At 45.7% G+C, this 23,114-nt stretch overlaps 1 protein-coding gene across 19 annotated transcripts in view; it reads left to right on the top strand.

The window, feature by feature from the left end:
* The window catches only part of ZNF618 (zinc finger protein 618), a 164,659-nt gene that overhangs the window by 70,981 nt on the left and 70,564 nt on the right, over window positions 1-23,114 (top strand). For 16 of the 19 annotated variants that reach the window (XM_069770883.1, XM_069770877.1, XM_069770891.1 and 13 more), the window contains exons 3-5: window positions 15,361-15,617; window positions 19,466-19,561; window positions 22,292-22,369. In XM_069770883.1, coding sequence (XP_069626984.1) covers window positions 15,361-15,617; window positions 19,466-19,561; window positions 22,292-22,369 — 431 coding nt within the window. The remainder of the gene's footprint in view (window positions 1-15,360; window positions 15,618-19,465; window positions 19,562-22,291; window positions 22,370-23,114) is intronic. The other 3 variants (XM_069770888.1, XM_069770893.1, XM_069770885.1) reach the window with 1 other exon arrangement.

Genomic DNA, 23,114 nt, shown 5'->3' with positions numbered 1-23,114 from the left:
CCGCTACAGGGCTCGGCACTGCTCCCCTGCCCAGGGCAGGCCACCGGTGCTGTGTGGAGCAGACCCTGGTGAGACACGAAGCTTTTCTCCGGGCACCCACAGCCCTCGGCAGTGAAGCAGCAAGCACCAGTGCTCCCCTCCAGCACTGCCTGTCCCCTTCTTGAGCTGCGTTTCATGTTCTCCCCTTTGCACTGCCGGCGATACCGTTTCTCTGCTAACTGTATGCCAGAGCACCCTCTTGCTCCCTCCGGAGACTTGAAAGCGCTGCTGAAGTTTTATCCCTCAGGTGAAACACATCCTTCCATGTTAAAAGCCTGCTTTGTTCTTCTGATCTCCGAAATGCTGCGGTGTGGGTCCTCCCCCCACCTCCTGTTGCTGAATGTGTACCGAGTGCTCCCCGCCACGACAGCCACGGTCCCTGCCCGGCGCCCCATCTCTGCTGCTTAGTGTTTCAGAATGAAATACCCTCCTTTCTGGCGGCTTTTTGGTTCGGCAGCGCTGCCGGGCATTGAACACCTCTGGGGCACCTGCTGGGTTGGGCTTGGCAGTGGGGAGCAGTGCCAGCATCAGGTGTCTTACGTGGAGGAAAACTCTTTTCCCAGTTTTGGGGTGGCTCATCAGTGTGGTCCAGTGATGCTTGCTCTCGGGATGCTGGGAATTAATCTGAACAAAGTGCTGGAGGGAAAACTGGGCATAGGCTGAGGAGCAAGGGGAAAGGAGCCTAGCATTGCTTTCTTCCCCTAAATTCTTTATTCTGGCTTGTAACTCAATTTTCTAGCTCTCACCAGAGGGTTTTGCAGAGCAGGTGGGTGAGTGCATTCTCCCTGTGGGAGCTGACCCCTTGGGGTGTCCCCTGTGGGTGTCCTCCCTTCCTGGGCGTGCAGGAGGTGCCCTTGGGGCCGAGCGCCTAAGCATCCTCCTGGACGTGAGCGATGGCCTTCCCAAAGGCAGGTACCCAAGCACCCATCGGGGTGGCAGAACTTCCTTCCATTATCACTGTTATTTTGTACATACATAGAGAAGAAGTGTGAGGCTGGCCATCATTTTTTTCTTTTAGAAAAGTGGAAAGAAAATCCACTTCAGCATCTACCTGACTGAACAAAAGATGGTCAAAAAAAGGAAGATTACTAAGTCTGTTTTAAAAAAATAAAACGGAATAAAAATTTAATATTTCAAGAAAGCTCTATCAGTGACTGAAGGTTGAAATGTGGCTTTGATGAAATCTGTGTGGTCATTAGTGGCTGGAGATACAAGGTAGATGTTTTTCAAAGTTGTTGCTGCTTGAAACTCTCGCTAATTGGAAACTATTGAGGAAGCTTTTAACGATTAATTTATATCAGTAAAAAATATAAGCAAAATAAGGTTGCCAGGACAACTTTATCTTTCTGCAATTTATTTTTTTTTTTTACTATAGTATGCTTGATCTTAATGTGGTGACTGTAGTATTGGGTCGATCCTATTTTTATTTATTTATTGTATTGAATTGATTTTATTCTGTTTCAAGTAAATGTTTAAAGCTCTGAAGGCACAGGATTTTTATGATCTTATCACCCCCACAGCTCTGATCGGGCCTGTCTGCTGCCTTTGAAATAACACGGTTCAGCGCATGCAGCTGTTTGCAGCTAAGAATTAGTGGTGGCAGAAAGCACTCACTGTTCTCCTACCTTATTAACTTGTGTGTGGTTCCTGTACCTCACTGAATGCTTATTAATGGGAAATTTTTAAAAAGTGAAGAGAATTATTAGTAGCATAAAACCCCCTTCCTTTAAGGGAGCTAGAAGAGAGATGGCTGTTTGCCTTGGAGAAGATGACAACTAAGAGACAACATGACAAAGCTGTGCATGTTTTTGAACACACCAGAAAAGGTAGATCAGAGACTTCTTTCTTCCTTTTGCAAGAAAAAAAGAGACAGTCAACAAAATTAAAAGGCAGCAAATTAAAAGCCAATAAAAGGCGGGATGTTTTCTTGCATGATGGGCAGTTAGCTGCTGGAGCGCATTGGGTGCTCAAGGGGGGCTCAGAAGGGACTCTACTGGTAGATGGCATCAGTAAGGGACGTGGGCTCTTGTGGATGAGGCATGTTGCCTGGGGATCAGTTACCCTGCTGCTGTCTACTGGAAAGTTTCTTGAAGCTTCTTCTGAAGCCCCTTCTGCACATGATGGACCAGATTCAGTATCACGCGCTGGTGTGAGTCTGTGTGACAGTCCTGGAGGGCTTGGAGGGACTGGAGGGCAGTGTGAGGGCAGTGTGGGAACAGTGTTGGGAGCTGCAGACCTCGGAGTAATCGTTGGGAGCCTCCATAACGCTATTGTAAAACTAAATACTTACAATAATTAATGTCAGCATTCAGATGGTGGGCTCTGGATCTTGACAAGAAATAATTGAAAAACCAAATGTGCAATTATGTCTGACAAGCAGCGTGTGCTTTTCTTGGTCACCAGAGCCTTGTGTAGTCATGTGTTAGACACGGTTTTATATAATTATTATTGTTTATATGGTGGGTGTCAGAGGAAGGAAGAATTTTAGTTTCAAGTCCTCTGTTGGCTATTTATTTTAAAGTCATTAGATTTGTTTTCAGACTTAACTACACTTAATGTGCGAGACTCCTGCTGAATAAATCAGACCCTGATATAGGAACTGCATCTGTTTGTGGAGGGAACGGAGCCAGCTGGAAGCTCAGCCCCCGTCTGCACCAGGGCTGTCACCAGCCGGGGAACCCGCTCGCAGCACAGATGTAGCTGTGCAGAAAAGCATGCTCCGCTCCCAGAATGGAGGTAAAATCCCAGACCTTCTAGGGTTATGAGCTGGCTGTGAGGGCACGGACGGGTCTCGTCTTTATTGCAGTGTTAACAGCCCTGTGATAGAGGTCCCGAAAAGGGTGGGAGGTCTCTTGGAAGTGGAGGTCCAGCAGAAGGGCTCTGCGGTGCTGGCCTGGAGGGAGGCAGAGTGCTGTGCAGGCAGGAGTGTTTCCAGTGGGTCCTTTAGGCTGGGGCATGGATGTCTCCTACCTCTGACGTGGTGCAGTTTTCCCTGATACACCAGACCAAGCTGTGGTGCCTGGGTAGTCTGGTTGTTTCACTCTCTACTTTAGAAGATGTGACTTTCCAGCTGGAGGAGAAGGTACCGAGGAGTGGTCGCACCTGCTTTCCTCCTTCTCAGTTCACCCTTCTCCAGCCTCGCTGGTGGCACTTTTCCCTCTCCTCCCCACGTTTGCAGACATGTCCTCCCTAGCAGCTCCTGTAACCCAAGGGAGGCTCTGCCCTGGGATGGTACCAGCTCTTCTGCAGGCTCCTCTCCCAGCTGACCAGTCCTCACCAGGTTCCCAGCATTTGGGGAGGACAACCTCCATGCGTGCCCAAGCTGGAAGCTGTGGTCTTCCAAACCTTGGGAGAGGGCTCCACACCCTGTGGAGGGACAGGGCAAGGGCTGAGTGTTTCCAAGAAGCAAAATTATTTAAATTGTTTCCCCTTTCTTTAAAAGGCCACCTTTGGGATTTTCAGTCCCAGAGCTCTTCATAGAGCTTCAGACTCATCCTGCGTCAGAAAGAGAGAAAACTATTAATAATTAGACAAGGTATTTAATAAGCTGTGGTGCTCTCTGAAGAGTTCTCACCAGCCGTCTTCAAAAAGAAACAAACAAACCAACCAGGACAAACCCCCCCCAAAAGTCCCCTCTAGCCAAGTTAAGGGAAGTGGATCGCTGAGTTCTGTACTGCAACCAGCACAGAAGCTGTGGGAAACCCAGGCGGGTTTCCTTGAAACCCAAAAGAAGGTCAAATGTATACATACAAAGAGACAACAGTGCTCAGACACATCCCGGCTCCCATGGGACTGGCATATTTTCTGTGTAATTCACACTGATTTGCCAAACACCAGACCTCGGAGGGCTTTGGATGGCATGAGGTGGGGAAACGTTCCTTTCTGGAGCTGTAAAGTACTGAGTTGCGGTAGCTATAATGCCTTCAGCAAAGCTGAGTTACCAGGAAATTGTTTTCCTTGGGTCACCCCCTCTCCTGGCCAGCTTGGGGTTGTTCTGATAATGGCATAGAGCCTCATAGCTTGTTTACGTTAAATGTATGTGTATCTCCAGCAGCAGGACATCTGCCACCTCATTTGTATCACTCCCCAGCTGGAGAGTTTTCCCAATCTCAAGGTCCTGTCTCCTTTTCTGTCTGTCTTTTCCCATTGCTCACTTTATCCCATTCATCTTGTGGCCGTGCCGTGCCGTGCTGCCGCCAGTGGGTCAGTGGCATGGTCCGGCATAGGCTCCTTGTGGCCATGTTGGGGGACCTATGGACATCTGTAGACAGTTGTCACCCCCTCAGTCATTTCTTAGTCAAGCAACATCGAGCTCTTTCACTGATATAAATAAACCCTTAATCTATTCTCTTTGTTTTTCCCAGAATTTCTTTGTTGACATTTCCACGCTTGAAAATTTAAAGACGCTGGCAGCTATTCTATTATCATCTTAAATTTAGTTTTAACCTGCATCATTTGTATGTCGCATTTTTTATCTGACTGAATTCTTTTGCTTTTGGCAAACAGTGCGCTTTTGTTTTTTGTTGGATAAGCCAAATTTTTTTTATATTTGGTTAGACTTTCCTCTTCAAACCATCCTCAAGATATTCCTAATAAGGGCTGAAGGGAATTTGTTTTGCTAATACCTTAGGAATTCTTTGTGGCTCTTGACTATTGTTCTGGTTTGTATTTTAATGTTTAATTTCTAGAGGAGAGGCAGGCTGATTTGGTCCTGTAGTTTACCTTTTTTGAAGGATTTGGAGCTGCCAAGCATCCCTTGAGGAATGCACGCATGATTAAATTCCTCTTACACTTACTGAAGGAGTGCTTGTTGTCAGGAAAGGTGGTGTGTTTTAGTAGACCAAGATAATTGCAAAAATTATGCTGCTTTTTTTGTTTGTTTTCCGTGGATTTGAGCACTGACGCCACACCACACCATACCACCAAGTGTTGCATTAGTTATTTTGGGGTTTTTGAAAGCTGTTGCCTCTGTTTATAAGAGCTGGCAGCCCTTAGAGGCAGGTAGTGATCCTACTTGAGGCATCTCTCTTCTAAAAAGCCTTTATGTCTTTCTAAATTTATGAAGTCCATAACAATATTGGTATTTATTGAGCAAATTTCTTCCAGGAAGACCTAAATGGCAGTTACTGTTATACTAATGCCTGCAGAAGGATGTGGCCTCATCTTCTGATTTCAGTTTATTTTGGGGGGAGAAAGCAGAAAACTTAAATGAGTCCCAGATAAGGACAGGGTTTTGGGCTGCTTCTCTTGCCTCAGAAATTTTCTTTGCATGCCCGGTTAGTGTCATGTCCCAAAATCTAATTGCTTGATTTGGAGCACAGGCCTCCCAGCCTTTGAGAGTTGCACATGCATTCTGGTTAGCTTCAGCTTATTTTGGTCAGTTTATAAGTGATCAGTACATTCAAGAAAGTCATGTATGGCAAAGGGTGGATCCACCAGCCTTCTGAAAAAAAGCAACCAGTCAGCCAAGGATACAGCCTATAGAACCATGGACAAAACAAGTACAGAGATTTGAAGTAACGCTTGCAACGTAGCAGTGACCTTGAAGTACTTGAAGCGTGAGGTTCATATGAGCACATTGCATGTGGAAGATGCCCTGAAGCTCTGACCAGCTTTTTCTTTTTTTCTGTTCAAGCAAGTCTTCGCTCCTCTACTGCTGGTGGAGGAAGGAGTACCCATTACTTAAAATAACTTCAGAGAATGAGAGAAGAGGTTTTTCCCGTAATGTTTGCTTTCAGAGGTTAAACCCACACTTTGAGAATGTGCCATGGCATCTTGGAAAATGGTAATTGTGAAGAGAACTGAAATCTCCTGATGGAACATGAGTGACCATGAACTCCTTGTACAACTCTGTGACCAAGAGAAGATTTGGGTTTCAGCAGACACATGCACCAGCATGTGCAGCCACCGTGTGTGTTATTAAGGGTGCTGGCATACTTTGTCCTGCTCCGGTGTCCGTGCTTCGAAATGTGGACAGGTTCCCAAATGCTCATGGAAAGAGTCAAGAATTAGAAGGCGTATTTTAGCACGTATACAGTATACATTAAGGAAGTGTGTTTGCTTTGCTTCATTCAAGAGACAGCAGAAGAGGTTGTTCCCTCCTATGGTTGCGTGATTCCTAGTAACAGAATTTCTTTTCCAGCCAGCCAAGTGGATTCTGGCTCAATGGCTGGAGGCAGCAATCCACGCTGGAAGTATGGTGCCTGTTTTGGAAAATAACTACTTGGAGGAGAGACTCAGAAACGTGGTGGTTACTCCAGCACTTTATGCATCAAAATCAAGACAGTCTTTATAAAAGAGGCACTGGCTCAAGCTGCAGACGTAATTTAGTTTGGAGAGAGGAGCAGCTCTGTGAGCTGTGACACAGGAGCTTGGGTTGGATGTGTCACTTAGTCTCTGTGGCTTTCAAGTCTGCAAGGAAACATCTGAAAGCTGAAGCAGGAGGCATGGAGACTAGAAGAAAAGCGCTCAGCTGTAACACTGGAAAAAATAGCTCCCATCTTTTCCCTCTTTGAACCCTGAACTTGAAAATCTTTTGCCGAGTAATATCTGCGAAAGAGGTGTCCCTGATGAAGGACACCAGTGGGTTCCTCTGCTTCCTGACCATCTCCACCTTCCTCCTCCTGGTGTAAGGCACAGTGCCCACGCAGCTGGGCTGCCCCAGGGAGCAAATGAGAGCTATGGAAAGGGGTAGGAAGGCCACCAGAAATAATTTATCAGACAAGCAGATTTTAAATTTACATCTTTCTTTTTCTGTCTCTGCATCATCTCCATGTAAAATGAGAGTTCATTTACATCTGTTTGCCCATTCCACTTCCCTTAGCTCCTGTCATGGCAGGAACCTTCTGGTTCTTTTAAAACCATGGCAGATGTGTAAATTGAGTCCAGTTTCAGCCTCGTCCATTATTTGCTTCCTTTTCTTTCTGACAGCTGAGGCCTTTTGATTTGGCATGGGAGGAGCCAATGGCACATCGGTTTCAAGAAGTTGTAACATCGTACTGATGATACTGTCCTGGTGGGCTCTCCAAAGCATGTTCCCTCAGGTGCCCACTGCACCGTCCTCATTACTGTGCTCTTACAAACCTCTTGGGTCCTGCAGACCAGAAGAGTGTACCAAGGACTGTACAGGAGTGTGTTTCAGTAGTGTAAATGGGCACACAGCATGCTCCACCAAGGGGGAGCTGGATATCAACATCCTTGATATCATCCAAGGCATTAGTGATGTGTCTCTGGTTCTTCCAGCTTGAGTGGTGTCCAGGAAAAAACTGAAGATGCTCCACATTTGCTGCTGGGGTGGAAGAGCTTTGTAGGTGTTGATTCAGAGTGGTATGTCCTCCTCCACATTTGTTTCCTTTTCCTCTCCTTTTGAGGAGAAAATACACAGGAGCTGTTGTTGAAGACTGATTCTCTACTGATCTCACTTTGCCCCTCCCCAAAAGCTCAGCAGGATGTGTGCTATAAAAATAGCCTCATTAGAAGCCATCTGAGTACATATGCAATTGCAGATCACTCAAAAGGGAGCACAGAGCATGCATGTTTCTGTTGCTGTCTTCAGAGAATTACATGACAAATTATTCCTAGCTGGAAGAAATGTCCTTTTATAATTGGGGTTTTTTCTCATTCTTTCATAAGGGAGGAGTGTGTGTTTTTTAAGTAGCTTTTAGTCACTTTCATAATTTATGAGAATGCTACTCCACATCAGAAAAAAGCAAACTGCAAATGCAAGTTTCTTCTGGCTGCAGCAGCTGACAGGCCCCATTTGCTTTCAGTCATTGCCAGTTCCGCTTATCACAGCCAGAAAGAAACACTCTCCAAAGGTGAAAACAGCACCATATCGCAGCTCTTCAGTTTGTACCCCCTTTTCCTCCTTTCCTTCTTCCACAGGAGACCAACTGGAAGGGGGGCCGCTAGCTTCATGGGCAGTGTTACCGTGCAGAGGAGACCAATGTGAACAGTCGGCTGTTTCCTTTCTGTCCTTCCATCTGGAAGAGCTCCTTGCATTGCCCTTGTGTTGCTCCTTGCATTGATGCTGGTGAGGCATCATCCAGGCTACTCAGCTTTATAGCCAAAGCTGGACTTCTGGCACAGTCATTTGTCCATGTTGTCTTGCTGCATCATCCGTCTGTGCTAAAGAAACGCATGAACTATCATGGGTGTAGGACCAAGGGAAGCTGTACCTAAATGGGTCCAAGAACCCATTTTTACCCCTACCTTTCCCGTTCCCCACAATGAGTCTTCATCAAGGCCTCCTTAAATCTCTTCTGCCTTCACATGCTTGTATTTGACATGAAAGTGGCCGTAACGTCATCGCAAGATGAAAGTCTGATGATCAAAGCAGGCAGCAATGTTGAAATGAGCATTGTGAGATGGCAGAGCTGGTAATGCAGTAATTGGCTATGTGGCCTACTTAGTCAGAGGAGTGATACATGCAAGTGCAATGTTTGTTTGCCTCTTTAATGTTTAAAATCCATAGAGTCTGTTCTGGAAGGTGAAACAGTACCTCACCTGTAGGAGCAGCCAGGCATGCCATTGAGTGACGGTGTGAGCAGTGTGTGATCCCAAGGCTTCTGCCTCCTATCCTCGGCAAGGAAGAGCCTCTTGGATTGCTAAGCTCCACAGCTCAGTAGAGACAAGACATTAGACAGTAAAGGAGGTTGGTATTCCTCAGGAAAGCTCAAAGACATGAAGAAGAAGTTAGATGCACCCTGTGGAAGGAGGTAGGGTTTAAGCCAGATGTACCTGTGCACTCTGCTAATATCTGGTCTGATTTCTCTGAGAAGTTTTTGTCCTATGCAAACAGTGCTTTGTTTGAAGAATGTCCTCTTCCCAGGGAACGTCATTCCATGGATGTTACATGCACGTTGGACCTGCAGAGGGAACTGCAGCTGATCCCTGGAAGGCCACACTTGAACACTGTAAAATTGCATTGTTTCACCCAGAAAAGTGGTGGCATGAGGCTGGGGACTGCGCTCAGAGCCACCATGAGAGGGATGGCTGCAGGTCTCCAGGAGTGGGATCTGACTCATGGTAGGTTCTCCCTTGGTTCATGTGCGCTGCTGTCTCCACCAGGTGGAGGCTCTGACCACATCACTGTTACCAGTGCGTTACCCAGCAGTGCCCCACAGGAATTCGGAGGATGGGGCTGATCTCTGTATTAGCACAGTGTGAGCTCTGTGTCTCGTGACTCATGATCACAGCGCTCTGAGACGTGGTTGCTTCGTGGTTTGTGTTGGGGAGTACTTCTGCTTCCAAGGACCAAGTACCATTATTTGACTTAGCTGACGTCCCAGAAGCTGTGTAGTCCTCTCTGTGTGCCCCCACCCAAAACCAGTAAGACTTGCTTCCAGCCTTAGGATCTGCAGAACTGAAAATTCACTCCTGTTCTTACTCATCCGCTTTTTGACAACTTTCTAGCAGTTGGGCGTCAGCTCTGGCTGTGCTGCAAGCGGGAGAGGAATGGCAGAACCAGGTCTGGACACAGGTGGTGCTGGGGCCTGATTTCTTCCCTCCACCAGACAGCAGGTTCCCTGTCACCGCGGCTCTCAGAGAATTTCTGGAGAAGAATTGTGTTGTGGATCTGCTGCTGCTTTATCCTCATCTCTTGGAGGCTCTCTGTGCTGCTCGCAAGCAGGGGAGGCAAAATTTGGCACAACACCGACCAAGTGCAGTGTCGCAGGCTTGCAAGGGATGCAACATCCAAGCACCAAAGGGCTGGTAAAGCAACAATTCTTTACTGGGTCACCTCTCTTGGGTCAGCGCATGTGTTCCCTCCCGGCTAGATGCCATGCTTGATGGAGACTCTGGTGAATGGTGTCTTCTAAGTGAAACGAAACCTGGTTCTGCTGTGGCTGTGCACGTACCCCTCTCCATCCCATCTGATCTTTGCCAGTGTCATTAATTTCCTTTCCTTTCCCGTTTTGCTCCATGATGTTGGTACTGTTTCCCCAGCCAAACCAGGAGGCTTCAAACTTCGATGTCCCATGAAGGTCATTCCTTCAGCCCAGCTCCCCCCTGCACCCTAGGGACAATTATACCCAGGCTAGCGCAGCATCGCTTCAGCAAATTGGGTAACTGAGCTTCAGACCCCAGAAGCCTGGACTGATCCTAGTTTTGCTCTAGCCACAGGGGCACTAATGGGATTTCATGTGGGACCAGAAGAAAGTGATGCTAGTTCTTGTTAGGAGCACCGTCTTCTGCCATTGCTGCCACTGCCTTCTCTCCAAAGCTGTGTAGCCCCCAGCAGAGACATCGAGTGAACTTTCTGAGAGCTCAGACCTGCTCCCAGAGGTTTCAGTGCTGCTCCGTTGGGGGTACTGCCATCTGCAGCAGCAGCTCTCTGTCAGCCCTGCACCTCCTGCCCTGGAAAGGGACCCACCTTACTACCTGGGGAGCTTTTTGGTTGCAGTGTCCAAGCAGAATGAGAGAATGAACTGTCACTGGACAGTCGCCATGCGAGTGATGATCACTGCAATGCTGTGCTGTTGGGGACCGCTCTCTCTGTCACTGCTAGCAAGAGGCCGGTAAGAGTCCATCCCATCGCCTGTCAGGATTTCATTTTGCAGTCTTCAGATGAGTTCTCCTGTGTAGTCTGTCCATCAGTCCTTTGAAGGCTGTAAGGATGGAAGTGAGGAAGACGTTATGCACGTACAGGGAAGGTAGGAGGGGTCCCTTGCCTTCACCTGCTGTTAGCAGCAGTGGGTGATGCCCCTCTCATGCATCATCTGAAGCAGTCAGAGTCTTCTGGCTCCTCTGTCGCCTGCGTAGCATATCCAGAGGAGAAGGAAGGAGGGCTGGGACTGTGTTGCTGTTTGATTACGTTTATTTTAAGGTATTCTGCAATGCCATAATGTTCCTCTGGACATTGAGCTGGAGTGAGTCTGCAGCTAAATTTGGCTAAAGCTTGACATCAGCCAGTGGCTAGAAAATCTCTGTGAGATAGGAAATAATAAGAGCAATGTGAGAACACAGCTCTGCTTTCTTAAGCAAAACAGCAATGGCCATGAAAAAGGTAGCTAAAACTGCTCTCAGGTGGTGTGGGACTGATTCCAGCCTGGTGCAGGTCAACAGCAAAGCTTGCATTCAGGGATGGCGTCTCCTGCATTTTGGCTTGCACAGTCCAGACGCTGGGGCCCTCGGTGCTGTGAAACAGGACCTGGCTCATGCAATAAAATGCTGGCACCTCAGGGTGTCAGCAGAGAATGTGTGTCCTGGGGCTGCCATGGCAGAAAGGGGTGGGAGCCAGATACGAGGGGATGCTGCCAGAGATGCATGTATCAGCCCTTCTTATACATATACATGCATATATATGTGCATGTGTGTGTATACAAACACACGCATTTATATATATATGTATGTATATGTATTTTTATAGATGCGTATAATCTGAAAAAAAATCTTATTGCTTATAATTTATTCCCTTTTCACCAACTTAGAGCTCTTTCCCTGGGATCTGAGTGGGAAATGGGTCTGTGCAGACCTCTCTGCTGGGTCACTGGGCAGTACCTGGCCTTGCACACGATCGTAGAATCATTTAGGTTGGAAAAGACCTTTAAGATCATCGAGTCCAAATGGCAGGGTGCTTGATGGGGAGCATCACGGGGCTGTGGGTTTACCTCCCTGACACACGCAGTGGGTACATCTGTAGCCATTCTGTAACCTGGGTCCATCTGCTGCCTGCTGCCTTCATCTCTCCTAGAAACTGTCTGAAGCCAGAGAAGGTCTCTGTTTGTTGTAAGATTGTTGTAGAAATCCAGTGGTGCTATGTTTTTTATGGTTTTGCTTATTTTGTTTTTGAGAGGATCAGCAGGCTCCTTTCAGGGCTTCTGTACTATGAAATCATGCAGAAGACAGTTGCTAAAATATTTGGGGCTGGTGTCCTTCTGTCCACCAAGTACCTGCTCAGGCTTGTAACATATGGGGCAATGTCAGCGGAATAGTATTGCTTTCAATTAATATTTGCAGGTTTAGGCCCCACCTAGGAGTAGACAGCCCAGCCGGGAAGTTACTTTCTTGGCAGAGATGGATCCAGAAAGTCAATGAGTGTAAAGAGCACAGTTTTTGAGGCTCTATTGGTCTGGTCTAATAATTCATATATTCCTACAGCTTCAGGCCACCAAGTCTGGCCAGTGCACATCTGTACTGAGCCCAGTAACCCGGGGCCAGCCAGATACAGATACTCTGGGTTTGAAGACTTGGAGAGATTTGTTCTCCCTGAGCACATCCTTTGGAAAATGGTTGTTCCAGTGGACCACCATCTGTGCTAATATTTTATGCCTCATTTCAACTGGTTCCAGCTTCCAGCAATGAGCTCGTACTTCACTCTTCCCTGCCAAATTAAGGGAAGATGGTATTTTCTCCCCATGAAGATGATAACATGCTGCAACCAAATAATCTCTTAGTCTTCCTTTTGGCATGAGAAACGGACTGAAGTTGTTTGGTCTCGCAAAGTCATAAAGTATCTTTTCCCAGTCTTGAACCATTTCAGTGTCTCTTTCTTGAATTGTCTCCAGCTTTTCTATTCCCCTTTTAAAAACAAAGGCGCTCGGTCCATCTGCAGCACACTGGGACTGGCTTCACTACGGCTTCGTACAGAGAGAAAATTACCTCCTTGTTCAATCTCAGGCGCATGTATGTGAAAATTGCATTAGTCCTTTAGGTCAGAGAGTGGCTCTGTGTGGCTGCAGTGTGACTTGCCTGCTGGCATCATGGCTGAGCACTGTGGGTGCTGTTTTGTGGGTGCACCCACATTCCTGGGCACGTTTGACTACAGCTGCTCGTCTTGGGCAGAGCCAGTTTACAGAGTGATGGATCCACTGGTGTTGGTGTCACTTTCACAGTCATTGCTCTCCACTCCTCCATGGGTAACCCATAATTTTTAGCAACGGTGATGTTAAATTTAATTCCAGAGCATTAATAAATCTGTCGCACATCAACCATTTCAGAAGCCCTGTGGAAATACCTCTGCTCAGGAGCAGTACACATTGAGGACAGCATTTTGCTTTGCAGCACGTGGCCCATTGCTTGCTTCAAGCTGTGTAGTGCCGATTTGTTTTATATCTGAATGTGATGCGATGCAAAGCCGGGTGCCATCGGAGGTCTTTTACATTCTTACCCAATGTATAATCTCTTCAGAAAGTTGTATCCTTAGCCTCACTGCTAGTTGTATTAGCTTTTAATTTCACATCACTTGGCTTCCGCATTGATTTTTGTGTTGTTTTGTCCAGGATTGGCAAGTACAGGTTGCTGTACCATCTATAACTGAGGCATTTTGCCTTCACTTTAGGTGGAAAGCTGGCTTTCACTGACTGCTTTCACTTTTCTGCCTTCCAGTGAGAATTGTACTGGATTGATTTTGATCTTCCTCCACTGTCCTCACTGAAGGAGGGATGTTTTTTCCCTTCACTCCATGGCTTTTGCTGCCTTTATCAGTGTTTTCATTTCACACCTTCTCAGTTTGATTGATTTGCAATTAGTCCCACCCTTTGCTGAGTCTTTGGTACTTGTGCTCCTGGCTGCTCCCTTTCACTCAGCTTTAGAATAGGTGCTCAAACCACACTGCTGTCAGGTGAGATTGATGGACTTTTTGGACATCCAATAATATTACCATAAAGATGGTCTGGTTTTCAACCATATTTTCTCTGTCTTAATTCATCTTTCTCATTTGTAAAAGCCCTGTATGATTTTGGGAGCATGGTAGGAGGGGAGGATGTGTGAGGTGGATGGGAATGAGTGGGGAGGCAGGTCAAGGCTAATTCTTGCTGTTTAGGGGCTATTAATTGTACATTTCATTCCACAATGAGAATGAAGGGATGAATAATAAAATATCTGGTGATATGATGTGACCGACCCATTTTGAAATAGCAACTACATGTCCATGTAGGAGGTTGTGCAGTAATTATTGCAGATTGTTCTCTTCGTTCATCTGTTCCTCTCATCTCCGTCCTCCCAGGATTACCCGCTGGGCTCTTTTGCCTTCAGTTGCAGCATTTTGATTTCTCTACCAGCTCCATAACCAGTATCAGAAACTATTGCAGGTGTTAGTTTTCTAACATTTTAATTCATACTTTGTTCTGACTTTCTGTGATGTTCCAAGCAATGGGATTTCCTTCTGTTTCGTTATTGCATGGTCTAATAACTCTCATCCGTAAGTTCAGCCTATTTTTCACTTAATTATGTCTATTACTTCTGCTTAAAACGTTTTCAAACACCTTCGTCTGTTCCCAGTGTTTACATGATTCTAAATATGTCACAGTCTTTAAAAAAATCTCTGTTTCTGGGTAGTCTAAGCTATTGTTATATATTTAGTTCTTCTGATTTGTGCACAGACTGAACCAGCAATTATTTTATCTTTGCATTGTGTGTTGGAATTTATTAATAACTGGTCTTAAAAGCAGGGAGCCCATAATGAGTGGTGGATGGTACATTTGGAAAAGCTCTACACTCTGGATAATTACCTGGTCCTCATCTGTCATGCTCAAAATCCCTCTGCCTTTTGCCACCATATCACTTGTTGACATTGTTTTACAGCTTTGGGGGGGTCCAGTTTCCTTCCTTTTCTTAAGGGGTTTTGAATATTTATTTATTTATTTAGATTGTTTTCTCCCATGAATTTCCATCTTTCTCTTTCCAAGATGAAAACACATACTCTTTCCTTCACCTGTTTCTAAATACACTGGACCCCTCATTTCTTCCCTCTGCCTTTCCCCATCCATCATGCTTTCTCTGTCATCTTTGATACTTGCATCTGTCCATAACGTAAGTCTCCCTAAAATATCATTATACTACATATGCTCCCTTTGATCATCACCATATATGTTAAATAAGACCATACAAATACCATAGGATGAGAGGTAGGTTGCTTTGCAGGGTTAAAAGAGAAGATGTGACAGTAGATGAACCCATGGAGAAGTACACAGGGGCAGAAATGGCTCCAAATTAAAAATGTCAGGAGGATGTGGTGTTTCCTCTGCATGTATGGGCTAGTTTTGTCATAATACTTGATGTCAGGACTGCTCGAGTTGTGCTCCTGGCCTGCTAGGAACAAGGTGAAATTCTATGCGCTTGTTTAGTGGTACAGTCTGTTTACGACTGCTACTATTGTTTGGGATGATTAAGGTTATTTTCATTACTAGCAAATGGATTTATTACTTTTGTCTGGTTAAATTTTAATTATTTACCATATATGACAGATACACATACCTAGCCATACTTATTTTAAATAAACTGCATTAAATTAAAGTACCTTTAATTAGGTCCTAGTGATGAGAAAGTGAGTGCTTGACAATGAGGATTCATGTTTTCTCCTCTTTTCTGCCCATTCAGGGAGTGTTTGAAGAGGAGCCCGCACAGCCCGAAAGCGGAGGGCTCCGATTCGGTGACATCTCAGTCCTCACCCAGTGAAGAGGCTGGAATGATGACTGAGGTGAAAGTGAAAACAGAGGTACCAGATGACTATATCGAAGAGGTGATCTGGCAGGATGACACCAAAGATTCCAAGAAGAACATAAAAGACGGGCCAGGAGATGTGCCTGCAGAGATCTGCGTGGTCATAGGTGGGGTCCGCAACCAGCAGACACTCGGTAAGCTATGGGATAACGCACCCCATCAGTCAGTTCCCTGAGTCCCTGGTGTGCGGAGAGGAACAAAGCTCTGGAGGGCTGTTCCTGGAAGCATGGCTCTGCTGGAGGGACCAGAGCGAAGGTGCACATCAGTCTCAGGCTTATTTACCTTCTTTAACTTTTGCTATCTGTTTGCATCTGGTCACCCCTGAAGACTCAACCAAGATCAGGGTAACTGTAAGAAAAAGCTTATTATCTTCTTTTGACGTGTTAAATGACTTGCCCATCAGTCAAATGCAAAATTTGTGGTGAACCCAGGGCTGGTGGTTGGTATACTGGGCATAGATGAGGAGGCATTCAGGAGGAAAGCCTGAGAAACCGTTGAAATGTTTTGAGGAAAGTTGCTTTGAGGAAAGTTGCTGCTTTCTGTAAATAGATTTAGCTCAAAAACAGGTTTTACAGGTTGCTGTTTGTTTTTCTGATTGCTAGTAACGTTGTGGGAATAATTTTGACTTTTGGCTGGCTGTGGTGTGCCATTTCCAAAACAGTACTTCCTATCCCTACCCCATCTCAAGCTGTGATGCGAAGCAGCTTTTTCTTTTTTTCTGTGAACTTCAGACTGTCCTCTCCTTCTGCTCCAGGGAAAGGGCTTTCTGTGGGATCCTGGAGAGGCACCACTCTTGCTAAAGGGACTCCTCTGTTGGCTCTGACATGGAGCTGGTCCCACCAGTGATTCTGAGAGCCAAAGGAAGTTGCTGATAAAAAGAAGAAAGACCAGTTGGATCATGTTTCCTTTGAGGGACTCAGGAGAAAGCTAATTTGAGCTGCCCAGTGTTGCTGTCAGGGTTGGTTTGTCTTGCAGGGGGAGAGAAAAGAGGTATTGATGTTAGATTTTCTCCTGGGTTTTGCTTGATCATTGTCTACACTGCTGGGAAGAAACCCTGGAGGGTGTCATCAGCTGGTGACTGTATTGGGAGCATCGTTGTCCTGCCTGTCCTCCCTTCCCCAGTAGGACAGCCACCAAGAATGGCAGGGTGGGAGGTCACTGCTGTTTAGGCAGGGTCAGAACATCTAGGGAAAGCCTAAGAAGTCCATAACTGGTTCCAACTTAAAGATTTTACAATTTGGAGGACATACCCTGTGAATATTCAGAGCTTTTGTGTCCCCACAGCTCTAGAGAGTTTGATCACTGCGTGGGCCACCCTGAAATGCGGAGGTGACCCTGGCACCCCAGGAGGGATGGGTGGAGAGACTGCTGCTGATTGGAGGCAATAGGAGCGTCTCCTTCAGCCGTAGTCACCAGCCCTAGATGAAAGCATCTGCAGATTGGGTGTCTGCCATGTAGGACCCTCCTCTCCCCATGGCTTCTGTCTGGGCAGCAGCAGCTGTTCTGCAGATGATGTCCCCTGAGTTGACTATATTGTGCAAATTGGGGAACGGGCTTTTGCTGTTGGCTAACTTGGATGTACACCATCATGTCGTACCTACAGAGAGCGCTGGGGACAGGCTGAGGTGAGGGGGGACACTATTCAACATGTAGGCATCATGGGGAGAGGGACAGAGAGTTATTTACTAGTTAACAAGTTATGGTTGAAAGCCGTAGAAAGTAAACTGGAGAACTTCTATCTGGAAGGGCCTTTTCAAATGAAATGTGCATCATATTTGTTATTTTATAGCTTTGTGCTGGGTTTCTTTAAAGGCAGCTTGGTCCGCAGGCGATTGGCAGTTTGCGGCTGATTCCTTTGTGAAAAGAGCCCTGTAAGTGCCCCTATTCATCCGCCATTCACATAACTCTTGTTTGTTGGGGAGGTGGCTCTGAATAACTTTTCTGTTTGGGCACCAAATACTGTGCTCTGTGTGGACCAACCGTGGTGCCCAGATATCAGTTCCTTGTGGTTTCTTGAACTGGCTCCCAGTCAATTCTTCTGGTCCCCTCTGTCCCCCCCCAGAAACCACAGACAGGTACTATTTCTATTGCTGCAGACATCTCTGTAACTTGCACAAGAAACGTCCCGTGCCTGCTGCTTCGCTGGCAATTTTGGCTGGGGCTCTGGAACAGCCCAAGACTGCGAACAGCTGAAGACGCCGGTGCCTCCTACCTCTGGAGCAAAGGCTTCGTGCTCTCTGCTGCTGCTCACCAGCACTTCCAGGATTTTTTCTCCCTGAAGCCTTTCTCATGATGTGAGCTTGTAGCCCTGTATCTAAATCACTTCAGCTGTGCAGAAAGGCAAGGCTTTGGTAGGATGTTACTCACCTTCCTCAGGGAAGCTGAGGTTGGAGGTGTCAAAAATGGTTATTTTTTTAAAGTAATTAATGATGCCAGATGAAGTGGTGGATCAGAAGTAAACAAATCCCGCTTCTTCGCATGGAAATGCCGACCCCCAGACTGTCTCCTTTCGTGGTGTGCTGGGGACGGTCAGTTAAATGGGGGATGTGTTGTCTGAGTCAGGGCCACAGTGCTTAAGGCTTCAGGACACACGTGGCTTCAGGTGACAGACAGCCTTCCTGCGGGGCTCAGCTTCGGGAGTTGGCTGAAGTCTGCATTAGAAGATTTATGTCTCTTTTCTGAGTCACACATCTCCTGCAGCAGCATGCTATATTTATATTGTTGTTATTTGGAACGATTTGTAACAGGGATTCCCAGCTCAGTTGCTGCTATTCGCTTGTAGTGTTTTCATCAAATTAGGCCTTGTGTATGCTTCCTCCTGTTTGGTTACACGTTCACATGTCTCTTCCTGCACTTTGCACTACTCCAGACTCTGTTGCCATCCCTTTGGAGCAGCCCAAATCCCGCAATGGATGAAAGTGGATGCAGCGAAGCGGGATGAATGGTGGCAGTGGCTGCAGTCCCCCAGCTGAAGAGACGGTGCTGATATTTGCGGGTTTGGACCATTTCCCTTTCATCTGCTTTTCCACAGAAGTCTTGTAAGCCCGGTGGGGTCCCTCTTCAGGCATCCCAAGCAAAGAAAGCCAACAGAGAGGTTGGCTGTATCCCTCTGTCCGCTCAGCAGCAGACTGATCCTGCTGCTGTGGATCCTGCACTCCTCCCCATCCACCAACCTGTACCCTACCATGGTACCGTCAGGTCTCCCTGCCTCGTAGGTGGTGTGTTTCTTGCCCTGCACAGCTCAGAGATGTGGTATTTCCTGTTCTTTTCTTCTTTTTTCTTGCTAGCTTCATGTGCTGGCCTTGGGCCAGGGTCATGTGAAGAGCTCCAACACATGAACATTTCTCAGGGCAGGGGTGTCAGGGTGGAAAGGCAGAGAAGCCCACCATGAAGCTATCTAGAAAGGAGGGGAAAAGAAAATGGCACTTGGATTGTAAATCAGGAGAAAAGGGGAGAGACTGTTCAGCTGATGTGGATCATTTTTTAATGTTGGGAATACCATCAGGTCAGTATTTGTGTTTTGGAGGACTGAGTTTATATGCAGGTTGATCGGGAGAAGTTTTACACAAGACTATGTAAGCTCTCAATCTGGTCCGTGCTTTACGAGAAACGTTTTGGAGAAGATTTTTCAAGTAGTGTATTAAATCAGAAATGTTTCCGAGACAAAGTGAAGAGTGAATCCTTCTGCTTTGAGGCTATCAATCTTACATGCACATGCTTGATTCATGCCGTGATGCTGATGTCTCAGTTGCTCAGCTGTTCAGCATATGCAATTCAAGAGCACTTTGGATTCTTTCGAGTTAGACCAAATAAAATAGTGCTGCAGAAGCCTTAAGAAACTCTGTGTGACCCCTGACATCGTGTTAACAAGCCACAGGGACACACGAGTCTTGGAAATTTTTAATAGGCTTCAGCCATCATTATTCTTTGGAAATGCATCCACTTTAAGGGCTTTTTTCTGATTTCTTTTTGCACAATTTAGATGGAAAAGCAGTGGAACGTGGCTCTCCTGTTGGATATACACGAAATCGATATTCAGGGACCTGGATTTTTGACCATGCATTGAGATACACATCCGGTATGTGAGATGGAAGGGTGTGAAAGTCTAACCAGGGATCAGGGAGCAAGGGAAAGCTCTGGATGCAACGGGTGTGTTGCCCAAATTCCAGCTGCAAGGCTCAGTAAAAGCCTGGCAAAACTGAATGCACCAACTAACCAATAACCTTCCCCATCTCCCCTCCTACTACAAACAGCTTTAGCCTGCATGACACATCCTGATGTGGACAAAGTCTGAGATAAACCATGAGCATGGTGGTAGTGTCCAAGGCAACACGGGCATGTTCTTTGTAAGGCCTTAACACATAGCGATGTCTTTTCTTTTTCCACTTCACCTTTTCTCCACTCTAATAATATATTTATTTTGGTAAGTCATCCCTCCTTTTTCTAATATGAGGATCTGTGCCTTTGCCACTCAAATCGTGGTGTTCTCAGTACACAGTTGTGGCTGTTGAGTTGTCTCTCAGTGCCTGCAGGACTTAAGATCTGTAACACACCTCCCTTACACCCTCCACAAACTCACTGTCCTCCTGGGGCAGTGCTCTACTGTCCACGCGTAGGAAGTGGGTAGAGGTACCCCCCTCGAAGAAGATGACTCCAGCCTTCCCAGACTGCACTTGAGACCTGGATGCTTCAGGACATCCACACAAAATCACTGGCCGTGGGAGGCACTGGTCTCTCTCCTGCCTTCGGCTCCTGCTTGTGCTTTCCAGGCACAGCCCCTGGCATGAGGGCTGCAGCACTGGTTTGGTTTCGTGCTGGGAGAGGGAAGGCACTACACAGTTACTTGTACAGGTTATACTCTTCTTGAAGAACTTCTGCACAACTAAATGCACTTGTGCCATAGACCATCTCCAGAGGAAGGGGGAAATATAAGAAAAATGGGGAAAAAAATTCAACCTGCAGTCCTTCACTGTTTTTTATCTGTTTTCCCAGTGCTCTGTGTGTACGTGGCACTGTTTTGGGGTATGGGTGGGTGTCAGTCGCATTTTCCTGTTGGTACAGCTGAGCCTTAACTGTTGCACAGGGTTACTGGTTGGTAGGGCACAAGTGATGGTGAGTTCACTTGTTTTCTGGCAGTGCTGCTTTGGGGCTCCAGACGGAATGGCTTTCAAGAAAGAATTTTGGAGGTTGATGGTGAATATAAGTCGTCCCTGAGCATGGAAAACAAGGGCTGGCAGATGCTGCTGACTTGGTGATACCCAGGATTTCACTTAGAAAAGCCTGTGTGGAGTGACCATGGATGTTATATGCTGTCCCATATATGTATATCTATATATAAAATACAACTAGCTACGATAATTAAAAGGCTATGGAGCAGATCAGACATAGTCAACTGACTATAATATCAGTATTTTAGAGTATTTTTTCAGATGTGTAGTCTTGTGTATTGGACTGTAGCGAATTACCTCTTTCAGCATCAATGACAAAGTAGCCTCCTGAGCTCAAAAGGCAGTCCCAAGTGATGCTAACAATGACAGACAGGGAATTCAGTGCTGTTACGAACTGGAAGGAGGGTTGTTTTCTTCCCAAGCTGTAATCAATAGGGCATGGGAAGGGGAAAAAAAGATCATGGGTATAGCATGTTCAAAAAACGCGGTTGGTTTTGTTCCTGGAAAGAGCTCGCTTTGAGTAGTGCTGGGTAAGTATTGTAAAATGATGTTGGGGAATATTTATTTGGATGTGTGTGTGAATATTTGTTCTTGTTTGTGGCTCGTCTCTGAGTTTTACTGTTTTGCATGGTCAGAAAAAGATTGTTTCAAGCTTGCGTGAGGAAGCATCCATAGAAATGAAATGCTACATTCACACAAAATAATGTTCAGCCCTTCTTTCTCCCACTTTCTCTTCCAATAAGTGCTGTTCTCGCCCTACTGAAGAGTGCAGGTAGGATCACAGTTAACTTGGCTGCTGATGGACAGCTAAGAAATGCAATACATTTTGCAAGTGAAAGCATGAAAGGTGAATTTATAGCCTGTTCACCAAGTTGGAGTGGGGGAAAAAAAGGTTGAATCAACTTAAATAACAAATCTAAGGAAATTTCTGTCTGCCTGTCCAATAAACAGAAGAGGCTAAATTCATTGCATAATTTCATCATTACAAATGATTCTCCCAGCTCTGTTTCTCTGGTTTCATTTCAAATGACTGTTTGCAGATGTGTGTTTTCTGGAATTAGAGACACAAATTGAGAAGAGAGACTACTGTGGTCATGTGCTTTTCCTTAAAAAGGTCAAAAGTTCTATTTGTATCTATTTGGTTTCCTCTGGGTGGATATTTACCAAATCTCTGTGGATTTCTTGAGAAATTTGTACATTGTGCATTTCTTGAGAAATTTTGAAAACTCCTTGCCTCAAGATAACTTATTGCCTTCTTTTTTCAGTGGAAAAGCTTTTTTTCCCATATACGAGGAACTTACTGAAAAGTAATTCAAGGTTATTTCTGTCCATAGGAAATATTAGTCATTATTATAAAGTTATAAGTCAGGCTATTTTGAGAGTGCCCCTTTCATGTTAGCAAAGTTAAAAAGATATACTGAAAATGTAAGTTCAGGGTAATATGCCAAGGAATCTTAAATAAGGCTGAAAAAAGAATTGAGTCTGGGATAGTGATTTCCTGCATTTATCTCCATGAACCTTCCAAAAATTACTTTGCTGCAAACTGCATTCTTTTGTCCCCAGTTTATGGATAAGTATGTGGGGAGGCTGTTTTTCCTGATCTAATATGGTGATGTATACTTCTCTGTCTTGTTTTTCAGGGTCTTACGAGTGTGGAATATGTGGGAAGAAATACAAGTATTACAACTGTTTCCAGACCCATGTGCGAGCACACAGAGGTATCTCACTCCTGCTCAAATCTTTGGGAATCCTGGGGTAACATTCAGCTTCAGGGACTATTTTCAGGAAGGTCTTGAAGATTGCTCTGCTGCTTCTCTGTTCATCAGTAATGTTTCTTCTGGGTGGCCCATTCATAGGATAAACTTTGGGGCTGTCTAAGCTTTGTGGCTCTCTACTTCAGTAATATTTCTTCAGAGGTCAGGGGCAGCCCTTGCGTTCGGTGCAGTCTTTACTGCATGGTGCTCTTGGGGCATTGCTGTGTGTCGGAAGAGCTGCAAATCAAAAAGTTTCTCCTGGCAAATACCACATGCCAGCAGAGTAGTTACCACCTCAGGGGTAGGCATCTCCCCAAGGTGCTCTGCACTCCTGCCCGGCTGGGTATTTTAGTCCATCCCTGTTAAGTCAGGATGGGAGGATATAAAGTCAGATATTGGCATTGCTAGACTGCTGTATTTTTATGTTAAAATCAAAATGATACTTGAACTCACCCCCGTACCCCTGCTGTCAGCGGAGGTCACTTTCCAAATGTATTGTTTGCATGAAGTATCTCATGCTTAGTCAAGAGTGACTTTATTTGAATTTTCTGTAAGACTGGCCAATTCAATGTTGCTTAATTGCAGAAATGTGAAAGTTTTGCTTGGTGTTTTATACAATTAGCATAGTTCATATAATTTGGAGAAATACATACCTGAAATAATAGAACAACAGGGACTTGAAATTAGCTCATGAGCCTTTCAGTGGTTT

The sequence above is a fragment of the Haliaeetus albicilla genome, chromosome 26 (assembly GCF_947461875.1).
Source record: "Haliaeetus albicilla chromosome 26, bHalAlb1.1, whole genome shotgun sequence".
Classification (NCBI taxonomy): domain Eukaryota; kingdom Metazoa; phylum Chordata; class Aves; order Accipitriformes; family Accipitridae; genus Haliaeetus; species Haliaeetus albicilla.
The sequence above is the reverse complement of the archived record's forward strand: the minus strand, read 5'-3'. Positions and strand labels throughout refer to the sequence as shown.